General features: G+C 36.5%; 2 protein-coding genes across 5 annotated transcripts in view; both read right to left on the reverse strand.

Moving 5' to 3' along the window:
• zgc:112083 (uncharacterized protein LOC550461 homolog) overlaps positions 1-26,723 on the reverse strand; it is a 48,079-nt gene extending 21,356 nt beyond the window's left edge. The window contains exons 1-7 of one of the 4 annotated variants that reach the window (XM_039744572.1): positions 26,637-26,723; positions 16,793-16,943; positions 7,950-8,176; positions 5,180-5,291; positions 3,846-3,998; positions 1,063-1,137; positions 226-346 (exon numbers count right to left, since the gene is read on the reverse strand). In XM_039744572.1, coding sequence (XP_039600506.1) covers positions 226-346; positions 1,063-1,137; positions 3,846-3,998; positions 5,180-5,291; positions 7,950-8,176; positions 16,793-16,943 — 839 coding nt within the window. In that variant the 5' untranslated portion in view covers positions 26,637-26,723. Of the gene's footprint in view, positions 1-225; positions 347-1,062; positions 1,138-3,845; positions 3,999-5,179; positions 5,292-7,949; positions 8,177-16,766; positions 16,944-26,491 lie in introns of those variants that run through there. The other 3 variants (XM_039744571.1, XM_039744573.1, XM_039744574.1) reach the window with 3 other exon arrangements.
• On the reverse strand, positions 8,604-13,390 carry LOC120523340 (zinc finger BED domain-containing protein 4-like). The gene is made up of 2 exons (XM_039744575.1): positions 9,568-13,390; positions 8,604-9,319 (listed from the first exon to the last, which is right to left on the reverse strand). The coding sequence occupies exons 1-2, from the start codon at positions 9,906-9,908 to the stop codon at positions 9,034-9,036; spliced, it is 627 nt and encodes a 208-aa protein (XP_039600509.1). The 5' UTR covers positions 9,909-13,390; the 3' UTR covers positions 8,604-9,033.
• Positions 26,724-27,385: the final 662 nt, after the last annotated feature.

A 27,385-nucleotide genomic window follows, 5' to 3' on the forward strand; every position in this document is an offset into this window, starting at 1 on the left:
AAACAGCTAAGCATGGAGAAAAAAGTCTGACTGTTTATCAGATACATTGAGTTCTAATTTATCTAAGCAAAAAGAAATTTAATGATATTAAACTGTAAAGGAGTTACTGATATTTTCTGAACTGATAACATTTTTGATAGGATGAGGGACAGAGGTTCTGCCTGCCTCTTTCAACAGATAAAGCTGTTACTGAACATCTACAAGATTACACAATTGGAAACTTACCTGCTTTCACAAAAGTCACACTGAAACGGCCTCTCATTACAGTGTCTGAACTTTATGTGTGTTCTCAAAGATGCAAGGGTAGTGCAGGTCATGTCACACAAAGGACACTTTATATGGTTAACTAAAATGAAGAATGAAAAGGCCAGTCAGCAACTAAGGCATCTAAAGATCATGTACTTGATGTAGATGCAACAACTTGGAATAATTTTCACTGCGCAAAAAAAAAAAACACACCACACACACACACAATGTACTGACACATTTCTTAAAAAAATGGTTTCATTTTGGCCATGTTTGAACCCTGAACCGAACTTTAGGAATGCTAGCAGTTTGCAACACAAGTGAACACAGTAACAGATTTTACTGGTGCTACCACAATTAAAAAGGGCTTCTCCAATAACCAACTAGCATGCAAACATGAATAAAAATACTAAGCTAAGAGAGTTTACCATTAGGACACTGAAAGAATATCTGCTGAAATTAGAACTTTGATTTTTATTTTATTATTCAACTATGGCTGTTATTTCAAGCAATAGCCGCCATAATAAACTCTAGGAATCCTCTGGCTACTTTTTTTTTTTAAAAAAATCAATTTAAGTGTATGTCAATAAAAGGTATCAATTTCTAACAAAAACATGAAAATTTCTGGGTGACTCCAAAACTTTTGAACTGTACTGTGTAAAACACATGCTCATAAACATTTCACCAACTTAAATGATGCAACTTTCTGAACATGAATGGTTTCAGTTTTATGTACATTGAAGATGTTCAGAAAAGTTAAAACTCAAAGAACTATTTGCAAACCGAGACAAACTTTTTCAGGTGTGTCAAACTCACCATGCTGGCGGACATGATCCCGCAATAACCTCTCACTGGCAAATGGCTTTTCACAGTGTTCACATAAAAAAGGTTCTTCAAGTATAGGGAAGAGAACAAAACAAATATTTAATGAAGAGTACACATCAAACTCGTATGCAGAGGTATCTGTACTAGCAAAATACTTCTGGTCAAATATGTCAGCAACATATGCACTATACAAAGGCAATTAAAGCAATAGATCTCCCTTCCCTCCCCAATCAATCTGGGGTCAACACGGGTGAAAAATATCGGATTTACAAAACCCTGGGTACATATGCAATTTCCCATTATAAATCACAAGCATATACATGTGCATACATGAACATGCATTGAACATTCATCCAGTTGCCACCATGAGGGAGAAGAAGAAACAAAAACACACCACACACAAGGACCATGCTAATTAACCTCATACAGGAGACGCAGCCACCTTCATCTTGCTTTTAATGCGATTAATGTGCGTGGTTAGTGAAAGGTGTAAGGCACCAATGTCTAAACAGTGAGCCTTTGTCACCTGGCGCATAATGACACAACTGCTATTACAATGAATAGGCCATATAATATACTGTGGGTTCTGGCATTTACTAACAAGTCATAATATATAGCTGCACCATAAAAAACTTTTCTGATCAACGCTACTTTGCCTCAAAACTAAATACATCATGGGTTGACCCAGGAAACCAAGCCATGATGTTTATCAATCTCTTGGCATAGTGGAGGACTTCGGTTAATGGACTGTCACTGCTAACAGTTTACAAAAGCAGTGTCATTCTCGCTACTTGCCCTTATTGCTACAATTGCTGTCAACTTCCAGGATTACATTACACTGAGAGTCTAGATCAACTCATAAGCCAGTCATCATCTATATGGCCATTTGCAAAGTTTTGAAGGAGCACCAAAGAAGCCATAATTTGTCAAACCATCAGGCTATGAATAGATTATAGGGCATTAAATTTATAGATAGAAGGGGATTCTTCAGTGCAAATATGCAGCATTTGCTCTCTTAAAAGGGAGCTAAAACAGAGTCCATGTGTCATATTTATCACTTTTGAACTTTAATGTGTTTGTTCCATCAATGACATAGTGATAGAGGCTTAAATGCACAAGCTGTCATTGGGCTGGTTTAGCTGCATTGATAGAATACATCAAGGGTCAGATTTGTCGTAAATATATGCACGTTATCCTGACTTGTGTGGAAAGATGCATAACCACATTTCGGACCTTGTGGGGAATCTCAAATAACTCCTATTGCATAATCCTTATGTGCATCATCCATTCATATGGTCAAAACATGCAAAATGTTTGCATTTTTTGCTAAAATATTAAGTTACTTCTTTAACATTAAGAGTTCCTTATTTTGCTCATTTACAAACATCACAGTTAACTGGACCTTATCTGTGCTAAAATTAGTCTGTGTGATGTATACTACAGAACATTGTGACCAAATAATTAACCACAAAAAAAAAAAATTCAGGTCATCAGATTCCTTATTTTAAAGGTAATCTGACGATACAGACAAAAATAATATTGTGCACTCTACAATCACAAAACTTTACACAAACATGTACAGTTTATGCTAAACATCTGTTCCATTCCAAGACCAATTTAATATTTGTTGCTCCTGGAGGCACAGGTTTCTCATCATGCACAACACAAAAGAATAGACAAATACAAACTTTTCTTTGCATACTGCATAACACTTTTTTTGAGCTGTTACAATTACTACTAATAGCAAGATGCTTGAAAGTCATGCTGCAAATGCAGAATTAGGCTTTTCAGGGGTATATTATTGTTTGTTTGTTTTGTTTGTTTTACACCATTTATCTGTCCACTTTTTGACCCTTTTCTGTTTCAATATTTAAATTATGTCAGCATTGGGTTTGAATTATGCTGCCTATGACTGCGTTTTGTTTTTTTGCCGCCACAATAGTGGAGTAGTGGGTAGCACGGCTACCTCACCGTTTCACACGTCTCATCACTGTTCATTTGGAGTTTATATGTTCTGTCTGTCTGAAAGTGTTTACCTCCCGTATCCCAAAAGATGTTAAAAGACAGGTGAACCAACAACTCAAAACAGGCCATTCGTGAGAGGGTGTTAAATTTATTCTAGAGTATAGTATAGTAGTATAGTGGATTTATAAACTGCAGTGCACATTAGAACAGTAAACCACACAGGAGAGGAAAAGGGGCCAGGTATCTGAATATTTACCATAATAAAAGAATATTTAAACTGCTGGCTGTGTAAAAATAGTATAAACACTTTCAGCTTCATCCTCATAATTGTCTCCTTATACAACACAGATTCATTACTTTGGACAAAACAGTGCAATACACTAAATCTTAAAAAAAAAAAAAAAAATTGCTCTATATATAAAAAGTGGACAATGAAATCCATTGGTCAAAATAGCTTTTTTTAGGCTGACCATTATACAAATCCTACTTGTAATAAAGTAATATGAAAACAGGACTCAAATTTATAATCCAACTACTGAAGGCATAATACAAAAGGCATACTTGCAATTAATTGGAAAAATTACAATAATTAAAACGGAAAATGGAATTCCCTTACAGCTACAGTACAGCTTGATTACAATGGTCAGTAGAAGTATCTAATAAAATAGCATTGTAGTGTTTTTAAATACAGATCTTTAAATAAACGATGGGTCATATTGTCAGTTTTATCTATTTATTGAAGTACTGTATTAGAATATGAATGGGTAGAAAGAGGAAACAAACAGGAATCCCTAGTACCAGGTCCTTACCTTCTGTCACAGATTGCCTTTGTATGTGGTCAAAGAGCTTTGTATTGCTTGCAAACATACATCCACAAGTAGGGCAGGCTGCCACTCTTTCCTGTGTGTGACTGCGCAAGTGCTCACGCAAGCGATACTTAATCTTGAAAGTGGCATCGCAGCCTAAAGGAATATTTACATATTAAAAAACACAACACTACATTATAAATATCACAAACCAAACTTAATCAGAACAAACACAAAGAAAATGCTCTCTTTCTCTGCAGGCATTTTCTCCAGGTTTTGCGCAATTTCAAAGACTTGTATGACTGGTTGAATCTAAACTAATCATGTATAATTAAACTCTATAGCATATTGGAATTTCACTCAGGGCAAGTCCAGTCATTCTGTTAAAAGTTGCTGGGTTAGTTTTACAGCCTTGTGAAATGAAGTGGATATTCTGTATGTAGATTTATAAATTTCCACAAAAAGGGCTGATATACATAAGATTTAGATTGGAGGCCAATCAATCGGAGGACCAACAGCCTAGCATCTTTCGATGACAAGAGTAGTAAGACTGTAAACTGTCTTATCTTAACTTCAAAGATTCAAAATGTCAGTCAGTGCGCCACCCACATTCAAAATATGTAGCATGTAAAACAATTTGGAATCTCCATAAAGCTTTACTTCTGGCTTTGAATCCCTTAGTAAAAACACAACACATTTTTTTACTTTTATCATCTAAATGGCTTATATTTATCTATTTTCTAACAAATGTCTAGTTAAGAGCTCTAGGGAACCAGCAGCTACCACAGATGCAGTGGATGCAAAAACAGGGTACCAGTTAACTGCAGTGCACATTTACTTAAAAAAAATGTATGGGAGTCTAACATACGGGAAAGAATATAAGCACTCTTGTTGAGGAACACGAAAAAGGTTATAGTAGCCTTGCAACATATAAAATGGAATATTGAACTAAAAGGAGGGAGAAAAATCTACACGGTGGTGCAAATATGTTGCCATATTACACTAGCTTATTACCAACACTTTTTAGAAGAATAGAACATTCGACAAGATCATGTCATTTAACCCAACAGGCTTATCCATCATATCCATCTAGATTTGATGTTATTTTGTAGAATTGAGACATGAAACTTCATGAAGCCCTTCTCTCCATCCCACTACGAAGTAATTTATGCCATGTGTCTGTGGTTCTTTATTATGAGTGATGTACTGTTCATATGCAGCAACACCTGGTTAGATGATTAAGCTTAATGAAAGTAAAGAGAAAATATATACATCTTTGTGATGTAGTGTCAAAGGCTTTACTAAATGAAACCCATAAATCTGTCCATCTCTCATACCTTTCCAGCAGCAGTAGAGACCTTTGCCTCTGTTGGGGAGAACCTCTTTTTCAGTACAATGGGCATGCATATCTACGTGACGGTAAAACCACTCTGGGTTGTTAAAAGTACTCTGACAAGGAAAAGGAAGAAAAAAAAAGGTTTTCAGAAGTACTGTAAATTTTTTGCACATTTCACGTTACATAGAATAAGGTCTTAAATTGATTCAATGGCCATCAAGTTTTGCAATTTCAAATTTTGAATTTTAGAGGGAGACACTCCAAGGCATTGTGTGTAATGGAAAAATACCCCAAAAAACACTTATGAAATCTCTACAGTATAGCAAATATGGTTTCGCTTTTAACTGTGAACATGTACAGAATGTAAATTAAACATCTTCAAATTGTACCTCAATATCCTTAAAAGCAACATAACTATTTACAATATTACGGTCAGCTCAAGCTTTATATAGAAGGCTACAGCAAATGTAGACATACCACCTCATATAAATACAAAAACACCTAAAGGAAGGACACAACACTGCTTAAAAACAAATCCAGGCTAGATATACTGGACATAAATCAGAAGGTAAGCAAGATTAAAAAAAGAATATAGGATGAGTACATCTTTCTATCTCTCATATGCCACAAGCATACTGAAGGTGTCGCTCATTTCTTTTGGCACCACAAGAGCCAAGAGAGTAAATAGTAAGGAGAGAAACAAGTCTTTCTGTGCCTTACACACTACCACCATTTTTTGCATTCCTTTCCCTTCATGTTTGGCTGGCAGTTTACTTTGCATGGCTGAAATTCTCTTGTAATGCCTATCTATAAAGGCAACCAGCCATCAGGGCCAATGCATCGGGTCAAGTGATGAAGTAATCACCTCAAGTATTTATTTATTTTTCAATTACTACAAAAAAAAAAAAAAAAATAAATACAAAAAGCTTGCTATGACACAAGAATTACTTTAAAATGAAAATATTTCTTGCAATTTTTACCAAATTTTAAATTTGGCATAACAGTTCTCAGCATCGAGGCACATAGTGAGTGCACAAGAATCAGAAAGTTGCATGCATATTTCGAAGTCAAATGCCAGTGCATGGTATTGCCATTCATGTTTCCTAGACCTATCCTGCTTTGCAAAATTAAAACTTCAAACAGAGGCAACCTTACAAACATGAATAGCAGCTGCATGCTGGCTTCAAAATTCTTTACACCCCAGGATGTCTACGAAAGATGCGGTCAATGAAATCACCACTACTGAGTGCATCTCTCAGAAAATTACACGTTTGAGGCGTGACAATTTGGAAAACACATAGAAAGTGTCTTCATAACCACACACTCGAAACTGTCACAAGTGAAAATTATATCAAAATTAAACAATACATATAGTTATAATACTGGATAGCTTAGTATTTACTACGTCAACTTGCAAGGTGGTTTATAACAATGGTGATAGTATTTTTTTTTTTTTTAAATTTGTAGACCCATAAGCTGTGTCAGTTATATTTAGGCCCATGAACTTAACCGACTAGCCTAACAAAAAAATAAATAAATAAAATAAAGTACAACGATTATCTCTAACATTTAACCATGATTCCACTCAACCCTAATGTTGCTAATATATCAGTTTTTCTAGCCATTTTAGTGTGGAAGGAGAAGGACCAAATGTGAAGAGTATAATAATGAAATCACCGATAGCACTTAATAAAATACTGTATGGAGTTATGGAGATTTAATGCAAGTTTTAACAAGTCTTTAGCAATGCATTTTTTTTTAAACCATTAATCCCAAAGGAAATTACTTATAGTCCTGTTTAATTTTACTTTCCCATGTCTGTGTCTCATATTCTGCGCCAGTCTGTGGATTATTTACTATTACTGAATATGTAAATGTTGTAGATAGAAATTTTTGCTTCAGTATTTAACAGTTTTAGTACACATGCATATTGCATTGCAAATATTTGGATGTTTGTAAAAATTAATTTCTGGAATATGTCTAAAGGCGTCAGTCACAAAAAATGTCTAGTTCCAAAATAAACATTAGAAATTTTCTAAAGCCTGTTTTTGCATTTCATTTGTTTAAAACTAATATTGTTTTATATTTTTTTTTTCAAAAAAACATTTTTGTCCATTGTTCAGAGAAGCTTGTGCAGTAACATGTAATCTATTATTACTATTAAGAGTATTGTCTCATGTCTAGTAAGGATGCATCTCTGGGTATGTGTGTGTTTGGGGTTAAATGGTGGCAAAAATGCACTTTGCCTCAGGTAGCATTACTACATGTGCAAGTCCTGCCTGTCCCTGCCTAACTATTTCAGTGTTGGATTTGTGTATGAGATGTCTGGATATACTATGACCAAAACATTTTTTCCAGAGTTAGCAATAATGCAAATTGAAATGCAAAATATACTGTATTACAAATGGTAAATAGAAATAAAAAAAAAAAAAATACTTATTTCAAGCCTACTACATACAAGTAGGCATCACCGGGAATGAAAAAATGCAAGCCACACAAAAACAAACAATACCTAAATGTTGCTCTCTGGCAGGCAGTAATTTTACTGTTAAGTAAATTAACAGAAATCTTATTTTAAGCTTAAAGAAAATGCCTTACAAATGAATTTTTGTGTAACATTTTTTCTTTAACAAAGTTTTAAAGGCTAAGCTACTTTTATAAACATTAAAAGTTTATTAACATGTAGGTTACCCAAATGTTAAAATATTATATTATCTAAGCACACATATTCACCTGCAATTGTAGCACAGCCCTAACAAATCCATACTTACATCACAGTGCTCCCACTGACATACAAATGCCTCCGACAGCTCTGGAATAAGGTTCTTACTGTGACGATCCTGAGAACACATGCGCAGCTCTGGATGAGTAAGTAATAGCTGTGATCCTATATACTTCAGTTTGGCATGGAAGATATGAAAATTCACATGGACAACCAACTCATTGGGACTTCCCATTGCCAAAAACTCGCATCCATTCCACAGGCAGGCATAATCATCTAATAAAAATATATTAATAGTTAGCAATACAAAATGTCTTTTACCCGTAAATGTAACTAGAACTTTTAATACTATGTCTAGTGGATATTTTTGAAAAACAAAAGTTAACTGGAGCAAAAAAGAAACCATGGGGAAATTCTACACACAATAAAAGTATAGGTTCTTTATTTACGAAGATTCCTCAGTTTTTTTTAGGGATGCACCGATACCACTTTTTTGGAAAACGAGTACAAGTACTTGCATTTCAGTATTCGCCGATACCGAGTACTTAATAAAAAACAATTTAAATTTACAGGTAACAGCTTTAGTCATATAATTTAACAAAAACAAAAAAAAAACAAAAAAAACAAGGGACTAGTTTGGAATTAAGAACATTTAAAATGAAAAGCATGTTGTATGCAACATATTACAGAATAAATAATTATAAAAAAAAATTTAAACAGTGACAGTGCAACTCAAGTATTTTTTTCAGTTTGTTGTAAACTCTGCCGCTTTGGACAACATAAGGGGCATTAATAAACATCTTTGCTATTTAGTGCACAATATTTGAATAAACAAACAACATCCACCAACATAGAACTGTGGCAGTCAGTGCAACTGAGGTAGGTATTAACATCAAGTCTAAGACGACTCACTTAATGGAGCCTATTTAAAAAAAGTGAGTGGCAGGGTTTTTTAAGAAAAGTAGCTTTTCTGCATTATCAGCAGTCAGCCTGTTTCTGTTTTCATCTATAATGTGTGACACTGAGCTTTTTAAAAAGCCTTTCACTTTCCACACTGCTACATGGGGCTGAGAGGTATTTCTGGGGCATTTTAGCCAAAGTGGGGAACCGGATTTTGTTGACACCCGAGTACTTCAGAGGACTGTCTTCACGAGGGCTTGGGGCCTCTCCAAGGTATGTGTCGAGCTCAATGGCAGCACCTGCTGCCAGCGGCTGTGCTGCTCCTTAGTGATTTCTTCAAATACAGTGTCCAGACTGCGGCTAGTGCTGGCCTGGGCCTTGAGGAACAGTTGAGCAGGAGGTTCTGCAGCTTCTGCCCGACTCCCCTCTGCCTCAGCTCTGGGCATCATCTGCAGCTCCTGCTTCAGGTGCAGCTTGGCCTCCGGAGCAGTGTTGTTGGAGAAGAAGCAATCTTTATACCTGAACAAAATTCATGAATGTATTAATATGTGGAAAAATAGGACTGATTTTAGTTTCCCCAAAACCACTGTCACAAATGCCAGCCATTTGGCTTTCTGGTAATAATAAGGGAAATATATTTCATATTATATATATTGCATACATTTGTATTTGTGTATTTTAGTTACAAAAATATATTTCAGATGGAAGTTAATCTTACATTTAGTACTGTAGTTTATCATTGAATACCTATAGCACACAGACTTTACCTTGGGTCAAGTATGGTGGAGATGAAGTACAGTGGGTTGGTCTCAACGTCACTGAAGCGCTTCTTGACAGCTGCCAGTAAGGTTGCCTTCATTGTCTTGACGCCGTGGTCCTCGTCTGTTTCTCTGTTTAGAAGTCTCACTAGCACAGTCACAGCTGGGATGACATCAGAGGCTAGTGCGTCGTAGCTGCTCACTTTTTTAGTTAATTCCTCAAAGGGGGCAAGGATGGCAACAGTCTTCTCCATAAGAGCCCATTGGTGAGCGGTGAGATAGTCAGGGAGTTCATGCTCGGACACATACACCCCCAGCACTCGCTTTTGCTCAATGAGGGAGTGGAGCATGTAATACGTGCTGTTCCAGAGCGTCTATGTCCTGCTGCAGTCTCTTTATTGGCCGATTGAGCTGTCCCTGAATGTCCTCGAGGCAGGAGTAGGCTAAGGCGGAATGTTTAAAATGCCCAACTATTTTCCGCCCCACTGCTATAGCATCAGCTATGCTCCTCTGTGTTAATAAGCCCTCGTGAACAGCCAGTTGGAGCGTGTGCGCGACACATGGCAGACTTGGAAGCCCTGCGTCATTCATGGCTTTAATCATGTTTTTGGCATTGTCACAAAACACAACATGTACTAATGTTTTAGGTATACCCCATGTTTGGAGCATTTCCTCAAACACATGCGCTATAGCCTGGCTGGTGTGCGAGCCGCGGAATTGTTTTGCATGTAATATGGCTCGTTGCAGCGTGAAACTCTCGTCTATCCACTGGGAGGTTAGGCTAATTAGCGACACGGGGCTAACACTGCTTGTTCAAATATCCGTGGTGAAACTAAACGCAGAGGAGGCTTGCAGTAGGCTGTGGATATGTTTTTTCACCGAGTCGTGTAGTTTAGGCAGCTCCATTTCAGTCATGTAGCGGCGGCTTGGGACATCATATCTGGGCTCCAGAACATGGAGGAGACGCAGGAATCCCACATTTTCTACCTCCGAGAGTGGCTGGTCACTCAATGCAATGTACTCGATAATTGCCAGTGTTATTTTCACAGCACGTGGATTGTCTCTGGACATTTTCTCTTGTCTTGCAAGAGTTTGTTGCAGCATGGGTTGTGTTGGTTTAGAAGCGTGGGTAAACTCTTTGTACTCCTTTATCGTGTTGGGATTTTATGTGCTTGATTAAATTACTTGTGTTAAATGCGCTACCTTTTGAGCCTCCTCTGGACAATTTCACTGAGCACAATTTGCAGTCCGCCTTTCTTTTGTCGTCTTCATTCACTTTGAAATAGTTCCACACGGCTGACATGTCTCGCCTCGCCTTCTCCCCACTCTGAGCTGCAGCCGGGGCCTGGGGGCGGGCACTCGGTGCCTGTGATTAACCCCTTACACGCTGCTCAAACAGACATTTCTCAGACCGCGGTATCGGTCCCCGGTATCAGGGGACTTTTAACGAGTACGAGTACTTTAGAACATGTGGTATTGAGGCCAATACCAGATACCAGCATCGGTATCGTGCATCCCTAGTTTTTTTATTTCTGTATTTCAAAGTATTTTGATTATGAAAAATACGCCAAAATGTCATTGATTTCTCTAATTAGCATTCCATTTCACTGAATTTAAAATTCTCAAGCAAACAAAAATTAAGGAAAAACTATACCATATGAAAAAACTGTTGTGTTCAACACATTCAAATCCATAAATGTGAATAAATCTAATGAATATTTAATTTAAAAACTGTTCTTTACCACGAGTAATTGAAAAAACAATTAAGAGATAACCAAAAAAGGACACCTCTAGCTTCAACAGCAGATTTCAAAAATAATTTGTCTATCAGTCTTCCACAGAGACTTGAAATTTCTGCCCAAAGCAGGCCTTCAGTGAACATTCAATAGCTTTCTTGCACTTACGTCCCACTCCAAGTGTCCCTCAAAGCATTCCTATAGTACTAAAATTTGAACTGGTCATTTAACCCTCATTTCTTCTTCTTGGGGCCATTCATTTATGAATTTTCTTCACGGTTTTAGGTCACCGTCTTGTTACTACTTATGGTTCAGCCTCTGAACATCAGGCATTGTGGCCAAACAGATCTACCTTTGCCTCAACTGTCAACAGCACTTTTTCAAACCACCAAACAAACGTTTTCTCAGTAATAAGCATCTTTCTTGATTTCAATAATTCTTTATTAGGTCTTATTTAAAGGCAAAAGCGGACACTCATTTGTAAAACAAAAATTGTTTATTTTACCTAACACTAATTTTAAAATTCATGTTACACCAGACAAACTATCCAATGCTGCAGTATTTCCAGATCAGCCATTGTATAATTTTTAATGGTTAGCTTGCGATGTTATTAGCAGAACTCAGATCCACACCCCTTCATGTAGTTTTAGACAGTTTTTTTTTTCCTACTGAACTGCATGCTCTCTTTTTTGATCTACAGATATACTCAGAGCAGATTTTTTTTCCCCTTTTTTACAGTTCTCCAGTACACTAAATATAGCATACTGCATCTAATCCTCTCTCAATTCACTCTTAAACCAAAGATCCTTGACTACTGTTTAATGCCAAGAAGTTATCATTAATAAAAATGAAAGAAAATGAAGGGGGAAGTTATTATTACAACATTAAGTCGCTAGTTAAACAAGCTTTTCCAGTATCAGCAATGCACATTTAGTTTTATTTCAGATAACACATGGTGTCACACAATTCTGTTTTGCATGGCTGCTGGTTTAGTCTATAATACCTAAATCAATGAGGTAATTAAAAAATTTCAGGCCTTTATTACTTTTTTGCTGCATCACTTCTGGAGAGAGAAAACAAATTTATCTTAATCCTGTGTAGTCCAACTATTGCAGCACTCAACTGTGTCAGCTTCATCTCTTGTGATTTGCTTTTAAATTTGTCATCATTTGTTACCTCAGTAGTTTTCTGATAAACATCCAAAATCAATTTACAGAAGTTTTAACTTGACCATGAATAAAAATGTCTGCTAAAAGAAAATTTAAATGAGGGTTAAATATTTAAAGTTTATTACAATGCAACATTCACTACATGTATATCATCAGTGAAACAAATTGACCAACAGTGCCTCAATTTATACAAAAGTGAGAAGGATAATGGCCTCATGTCTTCTGGCCTCAAAAACCAAAAAGCTACTTGGCTGGGGAAAAATAATGACCACAAATAGAATGTTTAAGCAATCATGGGCTACTTTGCCTGGGTATCATATGAGCATTACAGGCAATGCTATGCCACATAGAGAACCACATTTTGGTAAAGGGTTAGTTTACAAGTGTCACATTCATTAAAGGCTGCGTTATTCACACACCGCTACAGGGGTCAAAAGTGCTTCATGCTCCACACACTCCCTAGAGGTTAAAAATTTAAAAATCATATTGATGAGAAGCATGGTGCCAGGGTATGTGTCTCATTTTGGATTTAAGCTCCTATTCATGGCCGATTTAAACTGCTCAATGCCCAAACAAGGATTTGGGTCACTAGTGATGAGGAAATCCCTCTGAATTGGCTTTGCCTGGAGTTTGGCTGAATCACAGCAATGTTCGGTAATTGCACTAAACCTGTAAATACACTGTAGTCAAAGGGGATGTAGAAAGTGAACTAGCTTGGAGTGGATTAGAATGGTGCACTGGCCTTAAGTATCCCGGAGGGCTAGGGAAGCGTCTGCCCTCCAAAAAAAAAATCAAACCGAAATGCCTTGTAGATAACAAAAGATTTTTATACTATAGGACTCAGTCTTGTGCGTTTTCTGACATGACAACTCAGGAACCTTTAAAAACTAGAATTACCAGAGCCTACGAAAAAACTTGTAGATCCAGCCCACCTTAAATCCGTTCGCACCTCTCCGCCAGCGTCTTTTGTCCTGTAAATATGCTGATAAAGACAAGCAGCCTGGTATCCCATTCCCCCACCGCCGCAGAACATGCACAATGTTCTCCCAGCTCATGCCTTGATTATCTGGGAATGAAGTGCTAGAGTTTTAAAGTGGAAATAGATCGTTATTTGGAACACATGCATTTCATGTGTTCTGTTTCTACAATAATCTGTACAAACACATTGTTAAAACAGAAACGTTTTTCATATTTTAGTAGTAAATCACAAAATGTTGGCATAAACTATATGATGTGTGAAGCCTGAAGTCCAAAGATCAAATAAACACTTTCACAAAAATGACGATACAACTGCTTCCATGGCATAGTGGTACAAGCACAAGATGTTATGTGAATGAATATGAATAATATGAATAAATGTTGCATCCATGCCACAATGTTTTCCGAAATGTACTGTACAGGTCATAAAATGAATAATTCCAAATGTCATATATACCTTTGCCTTTTTTTTTTTTTGACATCATAGACCACAAGGTGCATACTAATTCAGTGTGTGAGCAGGAACACTCAAACCTGAATAAAAAAAAAATAATCAAGTGACGGTGAGATACGAAGAAGGCAGATTCACCAGCGTTTTATCCCTCCAGTTCAGAGAATGTCCAGTTCCACTGCCTCAAAACACCACTCACATCTACATTTACTCCCAGTTTCAAATAAAAACTAACAGTGTCAGATCCCTAGGGCGGTAGTATGTACCGTGACGGAGATAATAAAAGTAGGGAAAACAAAAAAAAGGTAACTTTTATAAGTCCTACAAATGTACACCGTCTGTTACATAAGCAAACCAAATGTATGTGTGTACTGTATAATATTAACAATAAGAGCAGCTCACTACTGAAAACGGCAAATATAGGAGGCAGTCGGGATCGAATCGGGAACTCTTGATTACAAGCCAGCAAATCTTACCACTACGCCACGGAAGCTTTTGTATCATCCTTGAAACTTTTGTGAAAGTGTTTATTTGATCTTTGGACTTCAGACTTCACACATCATATAGTTTATGCCAACATTTTGTTACTTACTACTAAAATATGAAAAATGTTTGTTTTAACAATGTGTTTATACAGATTATTGCAGAAACTGAACACGTGAAATGCATGTGTTCCAAATAACGATCTATTTCCACTTTAAAAAACTCTAGCACTTCATTCCCAGATAATCAAGGCATGAGCTGGGAGAACATTGTGCACATTCTGCGGTGGTGTGGGGGAATGGGATACCAGGCTGCTTGCTTTTATCAGCACATTTACAGGACAAAAGACGCTGGTGGAGAGGTGCCAAAGGATTTAAGGTGGGCCGGATCTACAAATTTTTTCGTTAGCTCTGGTAATTCCAGTGTTAAGATAGGTTTTGAGTGAAATGGCTAATTGTGCATGCATTAAGCCCACAATATCTTCCCTTATATATAATCTCTTCCCATCTGAAAGAACTAGTTTAAAATTAGAGATCTTTGTCACATACCTTGTGAGAGCATAGTGAAACTCTTGTACCACAGTTGCAGTGATGTATAGGATATTCGTTTACTCTGAAATAATCACTTGCTACAGATTAATGCCAGTGGAAGCCAATTAACCAACTGCCAGATAAAGAATCATTTAAACAATTTACAGATACTAATATTCTTAGTTACAAAAAAAAAAAATTTTGATTTACAGAATTGTTCATTCAGCATTTATCACAATGAGACCAGTTAGGGTCCTGCTATCAAGACAATAAAGAAAGCTAAACTCTTGAAAATTTAGTTTACAGTAATCTAATTCCACTGTATCTAGGATTACCAAGTAGAGATAAAACTCAGGCATAAATAGCTTATGGGCTAACATCTGACAGATTGAGAAATTTGCAGTTACAAAAGTTATGTATTTGAAAATCAACTTATAAAAGTTGCTCAAATGTGAATGTTTAAAGAATGGGCTCTATGCAGTTTAAACCTGTGTAACAAATATACTTTAACTTTCTAAACTTTAAATTCTAAACAACCAACAGTGTATTGTTAATCCTGTTTAAAAAAATTACAGTAAAATCTCATTTATCCATCACTTGATTCACCATTTGTCTCTTAACTGTCATGGCAAAAAAAAAAAAATTGCACACACCATTGCCTACCTAAAACTGCACTACTATTGCCGTGCTGTATGCTGTGAGCTATGCAGTATTCTTCCCCTGCACCATGTGTCATGCTGGATTTCGAAATCCCAATCTCAGTTATGTACCTTTAGTTTTAATACCATTTTGTAGGTTCTAATTAATCTACTATATAATGTTATAGCCGAAAAATGCCAAGTTTGTAGTGTTGGAATTGTCACAAGATACTGAGATAAACGTTTGCAAAACGAGGTTAAAGGGCCTCAAGTATTGCTTCAATCTACAGAGGAGGAAGCACAATAAAATGTGAACAATATAAAGCGTGATACCGACAAAACTGAAAAATGTGTGTCAAACACTAAAACCACTACTGGTAATATTGTATTAATATGCATGTTCTTCAGAACTGATTTTCTTTTTAAATTCTGTTATGCTTTGTTATTATATTGTGACATGCAGGAAGCTTGTGATGCACTGCTGTGGAGCAGAAAGAGTAGAATGCTATGCAAGTAATGGGACTCTGCAAGGGGCTTCTGTTCTGCAAGGGATGCACATGCCTCTTGGGACATAAGAGACAGGAGGAGTTAGGAAAAAAGGAAGGTGCAACAGAAGGACATTTTAAGTAGGGAGTCAGGAGACAAGCAGGAGTGTTTGTGGTGTAGAGAAAGACAGAACATGAGTGGTAGAAGATAAACTGATTGGTAGAGAAAGCTTTCTTTTACGGTTTTGAAAGTGTGCTCTGTAACCCAGATAACGGAGTACAAAATAGAGCACCATAAAACATAGAAAACTCCAGTACCTCCGAGATGTTTTTGCTCATTACACTAGTCATTACAAAATAAGAATTTTTTTAATACTATTTTTTAAATGTGGTTTGCTTTTTAAATAAATACAACTATTCACTAAACTTATCCACTGTATATTATTTTTAAAGTAGCTGTTCTGTTATCCGCCTTTTCTCATAATCACCATGGCCTTGGTCCCGACTCCTGACGGATATTCGTGGTTTTACTATATGGTATCAATAAATGCTAATATAAAACAAATGGTATATCTCAAACTTAATTTTCTCTTGTTATAAACCAATACAAACCAAAAGGTTTTGCCCCTGTAAATATGGCCTGCTCTAATCGTTGATTTTTTTTTATACCAGCAATATAAATAAAGTAGCATCAAAATCAAATAAATAGAAAGCTTATAAGCAATTTAAAGACTATACCTTCAGTTTTTACACTTGCTTATTACCTAATTCTTCCATGGTGTCTCCATCTCCAAGATGTTCTCTCAAGTGAACAGAAATGTGATCACAAAGCTCTTCCATGCTATTTCCTTTAAAGGTACATGATGCCCACTCACAGGCCACTACCAGTTCTGAACTCTTGCACTTCTTAGCCATCTAGAAGAAAAAACACATTTTTTTCCACTTTGCTGGGTACTACAAATGTATTCATTGGAAGTAGGAAATAAGACCAAATATTGGTTTTTGAAGATAATCTAGGAACATCATATTGGTATTTTCCTATTAAATTGATCTGACTTATTGGATAGCATTTCAAGACTATATCCAACATACTAGCATACCAATACACAGTAAAAATGTATTAATTATAATCAACAAAAGAATAACTGCTCAATGATCATTATGTTTTGGTTTGTGTTAAGTGGAGATATGGTCACTTATCAATGAATGATAGCCTCGTTACTTATTGACTGGTGCCTTTATCCAAGGCAACTTAAAATATTTGAGATACAATTTATTACATTTCTTTTGTTCTTCCAAATGGAGCACAGGCAAATGAAGTGACTTGCTCATAGTCACACAGTTGTTTGTAGCAGTACTTAAACTAGGCATGCTCTGATCGCTTGGCGCCAATTGGAATTGGCCAATGTTCACTTTAAAAAAAAAAAAAAAGAAGGACTATCTGTGATCGGTAAAAAAGGATGATCACCAAAACAGATATTTTCAGCCCCGCCTTTTTCTAAGTTATTTAGTTGCAGTGCTCCTTTAAGCGAGGTGATACTGTAGATGAGCTAGCGTTTGTCCTTTTTCCCCTTTTGGAACAAATTTCCTGGAGTGTAAAACAGCATTGAGAGGAGGTTTGATTTATCAGTGAACAAGAGATGAATGGTATATTAGGTTTTACATTAAAGAAAGTGGAGTAATAAAACTGAAAACAAACAATTGGAGAAGTCATCCTGTGCAAAAGGCTAACACCCCGGGGAAAAGGGAAAAAAAAAAAAAAACACAACAAACAACAACAACACACCTACTTTAAGGAATTAAAACCTTTATTTTGACCTTTAAATTAAAAATGGATAGTGCTGGAGTTTGGGCTGCAAAATTGTTTAAGATGCAAAAGCTTACGCTTGTAATTGAAAAAGCATGGAGACGAATTTGAAATTGCTTCTTATTAAACAATAGGCTTTTTTTGAAGATTTGTACTGTGTTTATTTGTTGCAGGGTCCCCTACAGCATAAGTTTTGGTAAGAAACAATTACTATACAATTAAAATGGTAGACCATGTTTTAGAATTACACCCAAAGAATTACAAATGTCTAACTTATACACTGAAGGAAAAAAAACAACTGTTTAGATATAGTAAATGCATATTTTAAAAGCTGTAGTGCAATTAATGATATAAAATTATTAAAACTTATAAAAGAATGGCTCCTCATTTAAAATGGCACAGAGTTAACAAATATGCTGCTGACCAGAGTCTGCTGCACTATGTTCAGTAAGCCGTCTATCAAAGAAAAAAGCATAACTTTTATATGGTAACAGTGCACCATGTTTCCTTACAACTAAGAATAAAACAAAAGTTTATACAGGGCCTTTTACTTTTAGACCCCTATAAACCTGGCCCTAGCATACCTTGTAACTGGGCTGTATCAAAATGCAATTTAGTCAAATTAAGCTTGCAGCTGATATTTAAAAGCATTTCCAGTATCTGCTCCTTTTTCAGATAGATTTAATGCCACTATTCCTGAGAAAAATTTAAATTTACTTCTACTTTCATAGCATTTGCATACAGGCCTGGGTAAAAATATTGATTTTTCCAAATAGTGTTTTTTGCTTAAACAATTGGATATTGATCTTGTGAATCTCTCTCCTACACAATTAATATAAAACCACCCCTGATAAAAATGGTATGTTCTCTTCAGCTAAAATCAGCCCCTTCAACACTTAAACCAGATGTGTGGACTTTCTGCAGGTTCAAAACAGAGTGTGGGTAAAGAACTAGATACAGTAAATGCAAAGCCACGTATAAGCGGTGCAACTCAGAAGTATTGTTGTAACACTACAAATTTGAGAAATCATTTATTCCAATGCCACCCATAAACAATCTCAGTCGACATCCAAAACGAGTAGAGCCTAAACAATCTACACTGGAGACGGTGGGTAGCCCCAGCTTCCATTTAATTCGCCTTGTGCCCAAACAACAGAATCTATAGCAGTAAAGATAGGAGACCCTATATTGTTTTCAACAAATATGTGTTTTTGAACTGCTGTATGCTATACTAAACAGAAAGCAAAATGAGTGAAGTTTTTGTACCTAGGCTTTATAAAGATCAAAGCAAAGAATCACCATATCACTCAGGTCAGTGGAGAGAGTAGCCCTAACTTGCAACAGCTGAACATCCAGGGCAGCAAATTCTCATGCGACAATCACATCTCTACATTACATCTGCATCAGTGACGGATGTTTGGCCGACAAGCATGTTGAATGCCAGTCACACCATGAGCAACCTTGCTGCCTATATGCAAAGGTGCAGAGATGACTTGCTGTTCCAAAAATCTTTCTAGGATTTACAATGCACGTTTCATTACGTGACCGCAATCAATCACAAGTATGTGTGTTGGCAAGTCCTATAAAAGTTGCTTCTCTTTAAGCACATGGCTAGCTGTGCTTAGCCACAATGCAAAAAAGTTTGCCTCGCCCGGCCACACAAGCAGGTGAATGTTGCAATTTTCAGAGCAGCCTGCAATACCAAAATGACTGTACGCAAAGGAGCTTACGTGATGTAGCTCCATAAGCTGTACCATACAGATCATATAAGCAGTGTTGTCAGTCATGATGGCAGGTTCTTTTCCTTTTATATCCCATTCATCCAATGCTGCTGTCAACAAGCATCGGCTCTAGATCCAAATTTTAAAATGTTTCCTTTTTGTCTGAGAAAGAACCGTGAAGAAACATTTGAGACAGATTATCTTGACTACTACACGTGAACAACTGAAGATATGTAACTTCTAACATGAAAAGGTTATTGAATAACATTTATCAATAGCACCCCCCTAAATGTGTCGACTCTGATCTGGCAATATATGCGTTAGGTAAATTATGGTGAATTCTGAATGAGTGCAGTGCTGTGAAAAAGCTTCTTTATTCTTTTCTTTTGATATGCAAACACTGTTCAAATAAACTGTTACTGAAATTTGTCACATTATATTAATGTTCTCTGTGTATGAATAAGTAATCTCTAAAAAGGCCACCACTTCAAATAAATCAGTGCATGCTAATTCAGTCAAGGTAAAATTGGGCATCAGTGCTAATATCCAGACTGAGTCACATGCTTATAGCAAACAAATCTGGATTTACTTATGTTAAATGTTGTCAGTATTGTTTCTGATCATCTCCAAAGATGGTCTGATTTATCAAATCTTAAGTGTATTTACAGTTATGCTCACAAGTTTACATACCCTAGCAGAATTTGTAAGAGGTGTACCATACTTTAAAGAAAACATGACTGATCAGGCAAGACATTTACTTTTAGTGGAATGCAAGTTAAACTATAAGGCATCACAAAACAGCACAACCAATAAACAAAACATAGTAAGAAGTAAATGAGATGGTGGTCCCTTAGTTCTTACTACTATTTGCTGCCCCCTTTGGCATCATTTATGGCATGCAGCCTTTTGCGATCGTTGTGGATGAGGTCCTTCATTTTCTCAGGTGGTAGAGCTGTCTATTCTTCTTGGCAAAACGCCTCCTGGTGCCGTAAATTCTTGGGTTATCTTGCATGAACTGCATGTTTTACATCTCCCCAAACTGGCTTAAAAAGGTCAGGAGACTGTGATGGCCACTCCACTATTTTCACTTTTTTCTGCGGTCTCTACCGAAGGGCCAACTTGGCCTTGCGTTTTGGATCATTGTGCTGTTGGAAGATCCAAGTGTGTCCCATGTGTTCCGGTAAGATGTTGTATTCACTTTGCCATTAATTTTCAGTAAGTTACCTGTGCCGCTGTGGCTCACACACCCCCAGAATATCAGAGAACCACCTCCATGCTTCACAGTAGGGATGGTGTACTTTTCGTCATGGGTACTGCATCCTCTCCAAACAGTGTTTATAGTTTTGACAATAAAGTTCAATTTTGGTCTCAGCACTCCAAAGGACTTTGTTCCAGAAGTTTTGAGGCTTGTCTGGATGCTGTTTGGCATATTTTAAGTGGGCCATTTTGAGGCACTGTTACGGTAAAGCTTTTTTTTTGTTGCAGCTGGACTGTGCAGCCCATTTTTGCTCAAGTACGTACCTCCTTATTGTGCATCTTGAAACACCACCATTTGCTTGCATCTCAGCTGAAGTGGCTTGTGGGTTTTTCTTGACAGCTCAACAAAAACCTGGCAGTTGTGGCGGAAATCTTAGTTGGTCTGCCAGACCGTGGCCTGGTAACAGAACCCCTAACTTTCCACTTTTTTTAGTCTGAACACTACTGACAAGCACTTTCAGAACTTTTACTGATTCACACAAAACAGCATTTTCTTGCAGGTCTTTTGCTTTCCCCAGTGCAGCTTTGCATGAATGTAAATTGACTATACACAGACACTAATTACAAGCCAAAAGGTTACAAGTGTTGACACTCTTAATTTGAACCTGTGTGTGTCAACTTGCGAGTATATCAACCCCAATATAAGGATGTGAAAACTTTTGATAACTGAAATCACTCAAATGGGCATTATGATTTAAAAAGGACACACACAATTATGTGATCACTGTCTCACCTGAGAACACTCCCTAATTAAAATGAAAGCTTTCTGCGTGATTACTCTTCTTTTCCAAACAATGGCAATATTTCACAAATTCTGGTAGAGTATCCAAAATTATAAGCATGACTGTATATCTAGATAGCAGTAGACATTAAAAACAATCATAATTGGAAGAACAAAAAATGGATTCATTTTGCGAATATATTAAATATCAATATTGTCAAAAGTCAAAAATGTTTAAAGGGGGAAAAAAGCCTCATTTAAGTAGTCTCTGCTCAACAGATCATCACTTCATATACATGACAATATACAGAGGCATGCAAAAGTTTGGGCACCCTTCCTTAGAATGTCTGTTACTCTGAATAGTTAAGTAAACAGAAGATGAACTGATCAACAAAAGGCATAAAGTTAATGACATTTCTTTTCAGCATTGTATGCATGATTAGTACATTGTTTTTATTTTGTACAATGCACAATGCAAAAGGCACACCATTCAAATGTTTGGGCCCCCTAAGATATTTGAGGTCTCAGACCTTAATTAGCTCATCAGGGCTTATGGCTTGTTCAGTCATCGTTAGGAAACCCCAGGTGATGCCAACTGCAAAGGGTTCACCAACAAAAGCACGATAGATATATGTGCCCCGACAAATCTGCGACTGACAAATGAGCGCTGAAAAACCCGCTAACTGGTTTTCGACAAAATCGCGAGAGAGGCCAAGAGAGTGGGACGCCCTTGCTGCAATCCTTCCTACATATGCAGGGTGTGATCTTAAGGATTATCTGCGTGCCGTGCTGATGGCATGCCACGTCTCATAATATTGGACTTCTAAAATAAACATTATTATATATGCTTTAAACTAGTAATTCATATTTAATGAAACTTTCGCGAATTTGTCGGCGCGCATAGGTCTATCGCGCAAACGTCGGGTCACAACTGCAAAGCTGTATAATTTGACTCTTCAAACTATGTCTCAATAATCAGCAGCCATGGGCTCCTCTAAGCAGCTACCAAGCACACTGAAAAAATAAAAATTAATGCTCACAAAGCAGGAGATGGCTATAAGAAGATATCAAAATGTTTTCAGGTAGCCGTTTCCTTAGTTTGTAACTTTAAGAAATAGCAGTTAACAGGAACAGAGGTGGTCAAGTGGAGGTCTGAAAGAACGGCTCGTTGGATTGCTAGAAAATCAAATAAAAACCATCATTTGACTGCGAAAGACCTTGGTGCAGTGTTCTACTATGTAGTGACACCTGAACAAACATGACCTTCATGGTAAACTCAGGTGAAGAAAACCTTTCCTGCATCCTTGACACAAAATTCATTACCCAAAATTTTCAAATGAACATGTAAAAGGCCGATATTGTGAAAAGAAATCATGTGGACTGATGAAGTCAAACAGAGAACTTTTTGTCCACAATGTGCAAGGGTATGTTTGGAGAAAATAATGTGTCAAATTCCAGGAAAAGAACAACCGTCCGACTATTAACCACAGGGTTGGAATGATCATACTTTGGGATTGCGTTGCAGCCAGTGGTACAGGAAACATGTCATTGGTAGAGTGATTTTAAAAATAAAAAAGCAGCAAATTCTGGTAGCAAACACCACATTTGTAAAAAGGTTCAATTTAAAAAAAGAGGATGAGCCCTACAACTAGATAATGATCCAAAACACACCTCAGAAATTACAATGGAATACCTCAAGAGGTGCAAGCTGACAGTTTTGCCTTGGACCTGTCTCCTGACCTAAACATCATTGGAGGAAAAAAAAAAAATTAAAAAAAAAAATCAAAAAAAAAAAATCCAGTGGATAGATCTCAGAAGTGCAGTGTATGCAAGACAACCCAAAAATCTTCCAGAATGAGAAACCCTTAGCAAAGATGAAAGGGTGAAAACACCCCAAGTAAGAACTGAAAGACTTAGCTGGTGACAAAAAGTTTTTACAAGGTGTGATACTTGTCAAATGGGGCGTTACTAAATACTGACAATATTGGGTGCCCAAATGTTTGCTTCAGGCCATTTTCATTTTTCTAGTATTTTGTGCCCATGAATGATAGAAATAAAAATGTGATCTTGCTTAAAATATTAAAGAAACGTGTTCTCTTTAATTGTATGCCTTTTGGTGATCACATCATTTTCTGCTCACTTAAATATTCACAGCCACAGACATTTTTAGGCAAGGTAGCCCAAACTTTTGCATGCCACTGTATTTACAGAATACTGTAAAGTCTTTTCTTGCAATATGCCACAACTCCAGCACTAGTATTGGCAAATAGAACTAGCTTACCTCAAATGTTTGGTCTTCCTTACCTGAATAACCTCAGAACAAATCTATCATAACCTGGCATCAAATTATACTCCAAACACTTATTTGACCTGCTAAACTATGAACAGTTACAGTATTGCTCACAAAATGAAGAAAACTGTTTTGCATTAAGATATGCTCCAATATACAGAAATGTTATTGAAATATCCTTCTTAAAAAAAAAAAAAAAGCGGGGGCAACAAAAAAAAAAATTTATCAGCATATAAGGAAGGGCCTTTGCTCATTTGCCCACAATTTGTATATTAGTACATTCTCATACTAAACATATACTAAAACCAAAATGCATCATCAGAAAAATCAAGAATATACTTTGTCATTCTCCAACATTTTGGAAACATACAAATCCTTACAAGTATGGTGGAAAATACTTGCCAATAAACTTGTGCGGTTTTGAGAGGTTTACAGTGTGTGTATATGTATGTATGTATGTGTATATATATATATATATATATATATATATATATATATATATATATATATATATATATATATAGACAAACACACACACCACTAAATGAATGATTAGAAACTACATGCAGCAATAGGGCACCACAGAACTGCCCACAACATTAAAAATCTGCTCATAAGAAAGCAACAAACCTCAGCTTCTCAAATGGTGAAGCACAAATGGACAAGACTCAGTTTATAACATTTTTCTTTGATGCGTTTGATGTATTCCAATGTGACAAATGTAAAATACAGCAGCTATCACTATACCTTAAGTCGTCTATGGTAAGCCAAAAATTACACAGGCCATTCTAAACATACTTGCACAGTAAATTCTCAGAAAACTTGATTGCTTTCCTGGGGTCCTTTTGGAGGTGGTTAACAGTTTGACCAGGACAAAACATGGCACAGTATCCTTAGTGGAAAACACTGGTGCAACAGAATGAAAACATGACACATCAAAATGCGTGCCCTAACTACTCTGTTAGTGCAGCAAAATTACTAGTACCATACTTGTTAAAAATTACAATGGCTGAACCCAAAGGGTGGTATCTAGAATATAACAAAACTTCAATATGTTTTACTCCTATCAGATCTCTAGAAGAGCGGGTTATTATTCCAACCAAGTAACCTATAACGAAATTCTGAGGAATAAATACTTTCACCAATTAAACAAATATAATGACAAAACAAAATGTCACCATATAAGAGAGAGTATACAAAAAGATAAAAATCACAAAAGTACACATAGTAAGTTCCAAAACAATCTGATGCAAGTCACAAATCCAAATACTCCTTGACAATACACCAAGAGGACACATTTTATAAAACAAAAAAATCGAAAAGGGAGATATAATGGAGAATTCTAAACAATAAAGGTTTATAAGCTAGGCTCAAATCTTGGGCCTTTTTCAGCACAAACAGAAACTCTATAATCAACACGTCTGAAGTATTTTTTTTTCCTAAAATACAAACCATAAGATGAAGAGTCCTTCCAAAAGGTGATCAGCCAAATTCTGTAAACCAAGATATAGCCTATTGCAATAATATGCATCTAAATAGGAACCAAGAACCAATCACAATTAAACCTAGTAGTGAATATAGTACTCTACACAGTTTATTTCAACAACTGTCTGCCAAAGAGCATGGTTCCTTTACATTTTAATAAGTGTCAAGACCCAATTTCATATAAATGCAAAACATAAGAATGCACTTTACATGGCATCAACAGAGCCCTTTTTTAATTGAGCTTCAAGACGTGAAACTGGTATCACGTTTGTTAAAACTATTCAGATGTTTGTGATGAAACTGCCACGTTTCAATAAGTGATCAAGGGTTTACGTGAACCCTACATTTTATCTGTAAACGGTTGCGCTGATCTAAAAGCATGCAAGTAAGTTAGTTAATGCCACAAGGTATTTTCAAAATGCAAATTACATCGTGATTAATTAAATAGCTATCCCACGAGAGTAGAAATCAAATACAAATCATTCACCTGAAACTAAAGCCAGCAATATTCGAGTATATACAAACGTTGCCGGTGAATCTTTACGAATCCATAATGCAGTAGGCCGCCCTAGAGACCGATGTCACGATATGATTACTAACCTGTCCTCTCAATAAGTTTAGACGTCCGATCCCTCCTTGCTCCTTTACATTAAATATCGCTAAAATAAAATATCAACCTAATTATCACTTATATCACCGTTATAACAAACAGCGTTTTCTCCACATATTATCAATAGTATTATCTACTCAAACGAGTGCCCAGAAAAGGAAAAACAATCATATTTGATCGCCGTGTGCTTCAAACCACAAAATATGGCGCCTAACGATAACTCGGATCGATATTTGTCGAAGAGGTATATTGATGGCTACACGGACTTAGGCTATTTAAAGCTGCACTGTTACGCACAGAAGATTCAATAACGAAACAACATGCAGCGGCATTTGGCCAGCTACCTAACGGGTGTGGTGTGAAGGCCTGTTTTTTTTCTGTTTTGCATAACTATGTTAGCTAAAACGTTAAATAATTTTTGGGATAATAAAAACAACATCACAGCACAATTAAATGTCAACATAACGCGAAACGAGTAACTGTGGGAAAATAAACCTTTACAGCGGACTGTAAAGTGCCACACAAAAAGCAGCTCAATTTCCCAAACACCAACTGGGTTTCTTTTATGTTACCTGGTATTTATAAACATGCGTTTGCAAGACACTCTTCTTGTCCACGACAGCAGCGATACCCCGAAAAACGAGAATTAAAAATATCCAGTAATGTAAGCTACGCGCGGTCCCATTTAACGCACATCTCTCTCTTCTTTTCTCTTACTCTTGTCTTTTCCTGTTATTTTTCCACTACTTCCTGCTTTTGTCCCAGTTTGGCGAAACACTCACATTTACCGCGTAAATGACCTCACAACTTTATAATACACGTCGGTCGATTTAATTGGGAGTTGACCTGTCTGTCACGTTTACTGTCGTTCCGGCGTTTATGAAGTGGTACGGGCTATGGGTACGGAGGAACCGTTGAGAGACGGATTCCTGTTGCTTGGAATTTTGGGAAATGTAGTTTCTTCTTTTTTAAACACTAAAGGAAGGAGTTTTCGTTTCCGCTTAAAGTTAGTAACCTCGAGTCGTGCGGTACACTTGTCGTCTTCTAATTTCAAAGTACTATTTGTTATAAAATTACATTATGAATAGCGTGCGTTTTCACTCATGATGTCGGTGTCGCTGATAAAAAGAGCACCGAGGATGGTAAAATACCGAAAATGGTTCTTATTTGTGATTAAAGATGGCACGCGCGCGCACTGGCAAATAGGGCGAACAGGGACACCACGCACAAAATCTAAACCAATCATTTTCTTTTTTTTTTTTTGAAAACTTTATTAAATCTTGTCAGAAATACAACAACAAAGAAATAACAATTAAGTAACAATTTACAAATGAGTAGATTGAATATTCAGAATTTAAATTACATTGAAATAACAATTTAAATAGGAAAAAAGGGGCATAAATTACATTCTGAAAATGTAAGGGTCATCATATGTTTTAAGGAATCAAAGAATTAATTTTTAAATA

The sequence above is a fragment of the Polypterus senegalus genome, chromosome 2, assembly GCF_016835505.1.
Source record: "Polypterus senegalus isolate Bchr_013 chromosome 2, ASM1683550v1, whole genome shotgun sequence".
Classification (NCBI taxonomy): Eukaryota; Metazoa; Chordata; class Cladistia; order Polypteriformes; family Polypteridae; genus Polypterus; species Polypterus senegalus.